This window comes from Triticum aestivum, chromosome 7B (genome assembly GCF_018294505.1).
Source record: "Triticum aestivum cultivar Chinese Spring chromosome 7B, IWGSC CS RefSeq v2.1, whole genome shotgun sequence".
Classification (NCBI taxonomy): Eukaryota; Viridiplantae; Streptophyta; class Magnoliopsida; order Poales; family Poaceae; genus Triticum; species Triticum aestivum.
The window spans coordinates 673,511,044-673,520,468 of NC_057813.1; the positions used below are offsets into that span (position 1 = coordinate 673,511,044).

Genomic DNA, 9,425 nt, shown 5'->3' on the forward strand with positions numbered 1-9,425 from the left:
GTACTTCCGCTAAGCGAGGAAGATTATACTTGGCCTTTTCCTTCTCTTTAGCTTGTTTTTCCTCAGAGCTTTGGCTAGAAGAGCCCCTCAAAAACTTCCTTAACATTTTCTGAAATTTTCTGAAATTTTAGTAACTTCAAAATAAAAGTGAATAAAACTAAACAAGATTGATAGCAACTACTCCTACAAGTGCCTAGAGCCTATATCATGCATTGGAATTGCTTGGGACCTCAAAAATTTAACATGCAAGCTCAAGAACATGGTCACCTATGCAACAAAAATTTGCAATGAATAAAGCACTAGAACAAAAACTAATTGGACCAATGGAGGAGTCACATACCAAGCAACAATCTCCCAAAGAAGTTTTGTGAATGGAGCTTTGAGCAAGGAGATCGAAAATCGCAGCAAAACGAGCTAGAATTCGTGCTTGAGCTGGATGGGGATTTTTTTTGGGTAGAAAATGAAGTGTGTGGGTGCTGGCATAAGTGGAGGGGGGCCACCAGGGGCCCATGAGACAGGGGGGCGCGCCCTATAGGGGGGGCACGCCCTCCACTCTCGTGGCCTGGTGCTTGCCCCTCCTGCAGTGATTTCAGTGCCTAAAATCCTCAAATATTCCAGAAAAAATCATACTAAATGTGCAGGGCATTTGGAGCACTTTTATTTTCGGACTATTTTTTTAATGCATGGATAATTCAGTAAACAGACGGATAATACTATTTTTGATTTATTAATTCTAAATAACAGAAAGTAGAAAGAGGGTACAGAAGGTTGTGCCTTCTAGTTTCATCCATCTCGTGATCATCAAAATGAATCCACTAACAAGGTTGATCAAGTCTTGTTAACAAACTTATTCCGAATAACACGGAACCGGAGAAATTTCGAATAACACTAAGTTACCTCAATGGGGATATGAAAATCCCCAACAATAAGAATATCATACCTTTTCTTGACAGTAGGGAGAGGAAATTCAAAACCTCCAAAAATAATAGTTGGAACTTTTTCAATAGAATTGATGCTATGAACTTGAGATTGTTTCCTCGGAAAGTGTACCATATGCTCATTACCATTAACATGAAAAGTGATATTGCCTTTGTTGCAATCAATAACAGCCCCTGCAGTATTAAGAAAAGGTCTACCAAGGATAATAGACATACTATCATCCTCGGGAATATCAAAAATAACAAAGTCCGTTAAGATAGTGACATTTGCAACCACAACAGGCACATCCTCACAAATACCGACAGGTATAGCAGTTGATTTATCATCCTTGCAAAGATATTTCAGTAGGTGTCAACTTATTCAATTCAAGTCTACGATATAAAGAGAGAGGCATAACACTAACACCGGCTCCAAGATCACATAAAGCAGTTGTAACATAATTTCTTTTAATGGAGCATGTTATAGTTGGTACCCCCGGATCTCCAAGTTTCTTTGGTATTCCACCCTTAAAAGTGTAATTAGCAAGCATGGTGGAAATTTCAGCTTCCGGTATCTTTCTTTTATTTGTAATGATATCCTTCATATACTTAGCATAAGGATTTACTTTTAGCATATCAGTTAAGCGCATACGTAAGAAAATAGGTCTATTCATTTTAGAAAAGCGCTCAAAATCCTCATCATCCTTTGACTTGGATTGTTTAGGAGGAAAGGGCATGGTGTTTCTGAACCCATGGTTCTCTTTCTTTACTGTGCTTCCTAGCAACAAAATATCTCTTATCATAACGTTGATTCTTTGATTGTGGGTTATCAAGATCAACAACAGGTTCAATCTCTACATCATTGTTTTTGCTAGGTTGAGCATCAACATGAACATTATCATTAACATTATCACTAGGTTCATGTTTATCACCCGATTGAGTTTCAGCATCAGAAATAGAAATATTATTGGGATTCTTAGGTGTGTCTACAGTGGGTTCACTAGAAGCATGCAAAGTCCTATCGTTTTTCTTTTTCTTCTTTTTAGAAGAACTAGGTGCCTCTAAATTATTTCTTTGAGAAACTTGCTCGATTCTCTTAGGGTGGCCTTCAGGATACAAAGGTTCCCGAGTCATTCTACCTGTTCTAGTAGCCACTCTAACAGCAAAGTCATTTTTACTGTTTAATTCCTCAAGCAAATCATTTTGAGCTTTAAGTACTTGCTCAGCTTGAGTAGCAACCATAGAAGCATATCTGCTAACGAGGTGAAGTTCATCTTTAATTCTAGTCAGATTATCACTTACCCGTCCTATATCGAAAGCATTATTCCTTAACTCTCTACCAACATAAGCATTAAAACTTTCTTGTCTAGCCATAAAGTCATCAAATTCATTTAAGCATGGGCTATGAAATATAGTATAGGGGATTTCAACTTTATCATATCTATAGAGAGAATTTACCTTTACTATCTGTGTCGGGTTATCAAGACAATATGGTTCTTCAACAGGCGGTATATTAAGACCATGTATTTCTTCAATAGGAGGTAAATTCTTAACATCTTCAGCTTTAATACCTTTTTTTTCATTGATTTCTTTGCCTCTTGCATATCTTCAGGACTGAGAAATAAAACACCTCTCTTCTTCGGAGTGGGTTTAGGAATAGGCTCAGGAGTTGGCTCAACTGGTTCAGGAATTGCCTCAGGAATTGGCTCGGGAAGAGTCCAATTATTTTCATTAGTCAACATATTATTCAATAATATTTCAGCTTCGTCGACTGTTCTTTCCCTGAAAACACAACCAACACAACTATCCAAGTATTCCTTGGAAGCATCGGTTAGTCCATTATAAAAGATATCAAGTATTTCATTTTTCTTAAGAGGATGATCAGGCAAAGCATTAAGTAACCGGAGAAGCCTCCCCCAAGCTTGTGGGAGACTCTCTTCTTTGATTTGCACAAAATTATATATTTTCCCAAGGCAGCTTGTTTCTTATAAGCAGGGAAATATTTAGCACAGAAGTAATAAATCATATCCTGGGGACTACGCACACAACCAGGAGCAAGAGAATTATACCAGGTCTTAGCATCACCCTTTAATGAGAACGGAAATATCTTAAGGATATAAAAATAGCGAGACTTCTCATCATTAGTAAACAAGGTAGCTATATAATTCAACTTAGTAAGATGTGCCACAACAGTTTCAGATTCAAGGCCATAAAAAGGATCAGAATCAACAAGAGTAATAATCTCAGGATCAATAGAGAATTCATAATCCTTATCAGTAACACAAATAGGTGACGTAGCAAAAGCAGGGTCAGGTTTCATTCTAGCATTAAGAGACTGATGCTTCCATTTAGCTAATAATTTCTTAAGATCAGATCTATTATTGCAAGCAAAGATTTCCCTAGCAACTTCTTCATTCATAACATAGCCCTTAGGAACAACAGGCAATACATAATCATTGGGAGAAACTTCATCATCACTATCATCAGTAATAGGATCTTCAGTAATTTCATTCCCCCTAACTCTAGCAAATTGTTCATCAAGAAATTCACCTAATGGCAAAGTAGTATCACGCACAGAAGTAGTTTCATCATGCATAGCAGAAGTGGCATCATCAATAACATGTGACATATCATAATTCATAGCAGTAGCAGGTTTAGGTGTCGCAAGCCTACTAATAACAGAAGGAGAATCTAGTGCAGAACTAGATGGCAGTTCCTTACCTCCCCTCGTAGTTGAGGGCAAAATCTTAGTTTTAGCGTCTTTCAAGTTCTTCATAGTGATCAACAGATATAAATCTCAAGTGACTCAGAGAATAGAGCTATGCTCCCCGGCAATGGCGCCAGAAATTAGTCTTGATAACCCACAAGTGTAGGGGATCGCAACAGCTTTCGAGCGTGAAGTACAACTCAAATTTATTGATTCGACACAAGGGGAGCCAAAGAATATTCTTGAGTATTAGCAGTTGAGTTGTCAATTCAACCACACCTGGATAACTTAATATCTGCAGCAAAGTATTTAGTAGCAAAGTAGTATGATAGTAATGGTAACAGTAGCAAAAGTAAAGATAAATGTTTTTGGGTTTTTGTAGTAGTTGTAACAGTAGCAAAGGAAAAGTAAATAAGCGAAGAACAATATATGAAAAGCTCGTAGGCAATGGATCAGTGATGGATAATTATGCCGGATGCGATTCCTCATGTAATAGCTATAACATAGGGTGACAAAGAACTAGCTCCAGTTCATCAATGTAATGTAGGCATGTATTCCGTAAATAGTCACACGTGCTTATGGAAAAGAACTTGCATGACATTTTTTATCCTACCCTCCCATGGCAGCGGGGTCCTAGTGGAAACTGATGAATATTAAGGTCTCCTTTTAATAGAGAACCGGACAAAAGCATTAACACATAGTGAATACATGAACTCCTCAAACTACGATCATCACCGAGAAGTATCCCGATTATTGTCACTTCGGGGTTGTCGGATCATAACACATAATAGGTGACTATAGACTTGCAAGATAGGATCAAGAACACACATATATTCATGAAAACATAATAGGTTCATATCTGAAATCATGGCACTCGGGCCCTAGTGACAAGCATTAAGCATAGCAAAGTCATAGCAATATCAATCTCAGAACATAGTGGATACTAGGTATCAAACCCTAACAAAACTAACTTGATTACATGGTAAATCTCATCCAACCCATCACCGTCCAGCAATCCTATGATGGAATTACTCACGCATGGCGGTGAGCATCATTAAATTGGTGATGGAGGATGGTTGATGATGACGACAGCGATGAATCCCCCTCTCCGGAGCCCCGAACGGACTCCAGATCAGCCCTCCCGAGAGAGATTAGGGCTTGGCGGCGGCTCCGTGTCGTAAAACGCAATGAAACTTTCTCTCCGGTTTTTTTCTCCACGAGACGGAATATATGGAGTTGGAGTTGAGGTCGGTGAAGCTCCAGGGGGCCCACGAGATAGGGGGCGCGCCCTACAGGGGGGGCGCCCCCTGTCTCGTGGACAGGCCCTGGGCCCCCTAGTGTATTTCTTTCGCCCAGAAATTCTTATTAATTCCAAAAAGTGCCTCCGTGGATTTTCTGGACATTCCGAAAACTTTTCTTTTCTACACATAAAAAAACATCATGGCAGTTCTGCTGAAAACAGCGTCAGTCCGGGTTAGTTTCACTCAAATCATGTAAGTTAGAGTCCAAAACAAGGGCAAAAGTGTTTGGAAAAGTAGATATATTGGAGACGTATCACTGACGCGTGGGCCCGAGCGGTCCTGTCAAATCCCGCAACAATCGCGTGCTCGGTACATGGCGAAAAAGGTGGCGTGGAGATCGAGGCACCCTTGCCTATCCATCCCGCTCACTGCGGCGCGCCCCACCCCGCGCACTTCCCCAAAATTTTGGATCCCACGAGATCCGGAACACGCCGTAACCAATCGCGCCGGGGATCTCGCGATGAAGAGGATACTCGACGAAATAACATTGCAGACTCACTCGACGGCTTACTGAATCGATCGAGGCGACTGAAACACAGCTGCAGTTTCAAAGAGGGCCTCCAGTCGAACTCAAGTATTAATGAAGCACGACAGCCAAGGCAAGATTAACTTCAACCTTCTTTTCACTCGGACCTCAATCCATTCGGGGGCTAATGATGAGGATATACACCTAGGTAGGCTCATAGGCCTGACCTATACGCCCTACCCAAGGTCACTACCCTAGAAGCAAAGGCACCCCAGAGACAACAGGGAGTACCAATTGAAGACGTCGAGTGCAATCCACTCGACCAGTCATATCACTCGGGTACCCCTCCCTCCTGATATCACTCGACCATACAAGAACCACTCGACCTACTAAAGACCAGGAGTCTCATAGGACAGCAACGGCCAAGCATTCACTCCGTAGTCTTCAAAGGCATTAATATCACTTTATAGCTGGAGTTATAAGTAACGCCCTCTCTTTATGTACATTGAACTCTTTGTAACGGGGGATGGCTGGGGTCCTGGCGCACTCTATATAAGACACCCCCTCCTCTGGCACAAGGGTTCGCACCCCCTGTAACACACACCCATATAATCCAGTCGACCGCCTCCGGGCACCGAGATGTAGGGCTTTTACCTCCTCCGAGAGGGGCCTGAATTCGTAAAAACTTGTGTACAATCTCACTGTATCTAGAACCTTGCCTCCTCCTTAGTACCCCCTATACTTGCTGTCAGACTTAGAACCACGACGGGTTCCAATGGAGGCCGAAACAACTGCCACCTTACTCGGTCTATGTTGTCTACAACGGTTACAGCGAAGCAATCACCTTCAACGACTGTGTGAACTTCTTGTCCCTAGACAAGGACGGTGTGATCGTGCTCTGCTTTGACCTCGAGATAGAGCAGTGGATGGTTATCCAAGCACGACAGGAGGTTTCTCGTCAACGTCCACCATATCTATGATGATACGTGTTTTTGTCACAATTATCATCATAGAAGTGTGAAAACCATGAAAGAAAAAGTTTTCGTTCGGTCCATAATGGCATGGATGTGTCTTTTTTTTAGTGGAGGGAGTATTTATTTTGTATTCTAAATGTCTATTTTATTCTATAAACTAGGTCAAACATACAAAATTTTGATTTGCACAAAAATCAATAACCTTATATCCAGGAACGGGGGAATATGGGCATGTTTATGTTGAGACATTCTTTTGCTAAGGTTTCTTCCATGTGTTCTTAAATTCTAGCATTTTTAAATTTTCATAACTAGTATGGATCCATTAATTTTTTTCAACTTGATGACAGCTTTAATGGAAAAACGATTATTTTGCTTTTCACAATGTTCAGATTCCAGCTTCAAGACATGATAGTAGTCAGCAAAAAATTGCGCTTTTTATGTATATTTTTTTGCCATTAAACTGACGTGGGGTTGTGGGGAGGCCCATTACTAGGCTAGCTCGTGCCTGGTCGGGTTGCTGGGTTCGCGCTTGGGTTTATCCTGCCGAACGAAAGTGTTCGATAGATCGCCCTCCCTTGTAGCGAACGATTAGTTCGATTTGGGGAGCACCCAGACTGAATGCTCTACCATTATCGGAGTCCTTTTTTAGCTTGAAATCATATAAACTTTTAATTAGGAGAGCGATCCCCTTGGTGAACAGGTGAAGTATACTAGGGCGCGTCCAGATAACCATGTCGAAGGAATTCGTCAAAATGACCCTGTAACTTCGGGAAAAGGGGTGCTCTTCTATCTTTTGATTAGGTGAAAAGAACCCCAATCGAGGAGTGCAATAGAGAATCTGTGGTCCGAGTCGACCAATGAGTCAAAGGAGCGGAGGGCGGGAGCGCTCACTCTAACAGCATACCTTTCGCATGATGGGTCAACGATGAAATGGGAACAACGACTCAAGCCATCAGGTGTTGGCGCTTTACGGAGGTGAAGACCAATTGAGTCACATTTTCGTGTTCTAATTGAACACTTCCTATTTATGATATGATTAAAGGAGAAAATTATTCTTTTAACAAACATGTGCAGATCAAATCACGTCTTATAATAAGAAGAATTTTCTCGGTGTCAAACCCATTGCCCCTCATTTTTTGAGAATCAGAAGGATCTTTTTCGAGTTTCTATTTCTTCATTTGGAACTGGGCTCTTCTATCTTCAACTTCTTTTTTGACTTTATTCTTTATTTATAACATTCCTATTTTCCCCTCACACCCTATTCATATGAGCACCTACGAGATGGTGAGCCAGCATATCATCATCGACGCGAACGTCTCCTCCAACTGAACGTGTATGCCGGAATTCCTGAAATAAATTCAGAATAAATACGAGCATCAGAACTTGACCTTGATAGGTTAAGAATATCACTATCCACCTAACCATCCGACCACGTATTGGTTCGCAATCGAAATCGTATCGATGGAATAAGTACAATGCGACAATGTCTGCGAACCGAATCCATGTTGATCTCGGTTCCATCGGCTTGATTGTTCACGTGCCGCCTTAAGTAATCGCCTAACTCGGCGTACGTCTTTGTCTGCTCATCCCGGAGCCTCAAATCGAGCCGAACGAGGACAGTTGCACGCGGCTTGACGGAGGCGCGCGCTGCCATGGCATCGCCAGCGCTTCAGGTTCCGCCCATGCCTGGACATGGCTGCCATGATCCTTGCCTAGCCGCCGCCGCAACCGAAGACGACGACAAGAACGTCTCGTTTCTACCCGATGACGTCATCTCCGAGATCCTCTCGTGGCTGCCGGCCAAGTCCCTGTGCCGAACCGGGTGCGTGTCCAAGAAGTGGCGCGCCCTCATCTCCAACCCGGCCTTCGTCGCCGCGCACAGTTCCCGCGCTGAGCCGCTCCTCGTCGCCATGACCCGCGCCTCCACCGGAGTGCTGCTGCAGCTGATGGACACGGAGGGCAATGTGGTGCGGGTGGGGGAGGCCCGAGGCTGGTTCCGGAGTTTCTGCCTGAGCTACGATGGCCTCGCCTGTCTAACCTTCTCCCACAAATGTTCCCACAACCAGCTGATTGATCTAGCCGCCGCGGAGAAGCTCATGACTTGCAACACACCGGCCGAGTTTGCCGATGGGTGGATAGACAGGTGCACCGGCGTCGGACGCTCCGCCAAGACCGGCGCGCCAAAGATCTTGGGCGTCGTCCTTGAGTCGACGATAACCGGCCTCTACCACTGCGTGGTTCTCACGGCAGGTGAAGGGGCCCAATGGAGGCCGACGCAGCCGCCACCGTACGCGATCTCTGCCGTCTACGACGGTTACAGCGAAGCAGTCACCTTCAACGGTTGCGTGCACTTCTTGTCCCTGGACGAGGACGGCGTGCTCGTGCTGTGCTTCGACCTCGAGACAGAGCAGTGGAAGGTGATCCAAGGGCCACCGGAGGTTTCCAGCCACGCGGCGGGGGAGAAGATCAGCATGGCGGAGCTCAACGGATCCGTGTGCGTCGTTCAAAAGACGCCGAACGTGGTCTGTATGTGGCTCTTGACTGACCCTAGCGGGGTGACCTGGATCAAGGCTTACGCAATTCAGATGGGTTATACGCCGATCCACTTCCTGATGCCGTTGAGAATGATGCATCCTAGTGGGAGGCTGCTCTTCTGCCATTACTATGACGATTCGACCATGGTGCCGGAGCTACAAATATATGATCCTCGTTCCGGGGGATGCACACATGTGATGAACGCGCCGACCAAACTCATCGGCAAAATCAGAGTTTGCAGCTCGCACATAGATCCTAGATTTTGAAAGGAAAAAAAACCATATTTCCGGTTCGGTTTTTTCGTTCGGTTTTTTTCTGAAAAAAAGTTCGTCAAAACCTATCAACATGGGATCTAGTTTTGAAGATCTCGACGCGAGCAATCCAACAGCGAAAGCGGTTCAAGATTTGGACGCATGATTTCTATACCTATATATATATATATATATATATTATATTATATATATATATTATATTATATATATATATATATTATATTATATATATATTATATTATATATATATATA

The 9,425-nt window shown here is 43.2% G+C and overlaps 1 protein-coding gene across 1 annotated transcript; it reads left to right on the forward strand.

The window, feature by feature from the left end:
- Positions 1–7,960: 7,960 nt before the first annotated feature.
- On the forward strand, positions 7,961–9,218 carry LOC123163169 (putative F-box protein At2g02030). The gene has a single exon (XM_044580923.1). The coding sequence runs from the start codon at positions 8,018–8,020 to the stop codon at positions 9,164–9,166; it is 1,149 nt and encodes a 382-aa protein (XP_044436858.1). The 5' UTR covers positions 7,961–8,017; the 3' UTR covers positions 9,167–9,218.
- Positions 9,219–9,425: the final 207 nt, after the last annotated feature.

Excerpts from the sequence above, each read along its gene's own strand:
- LOC123163169 (XM_044580923.1), top strand. The coding sequence starts at position 8,018 with ATGGCATCGCCAGCGCTTCAGGTTCCGCCCATGCCTGGACATGGCTGC.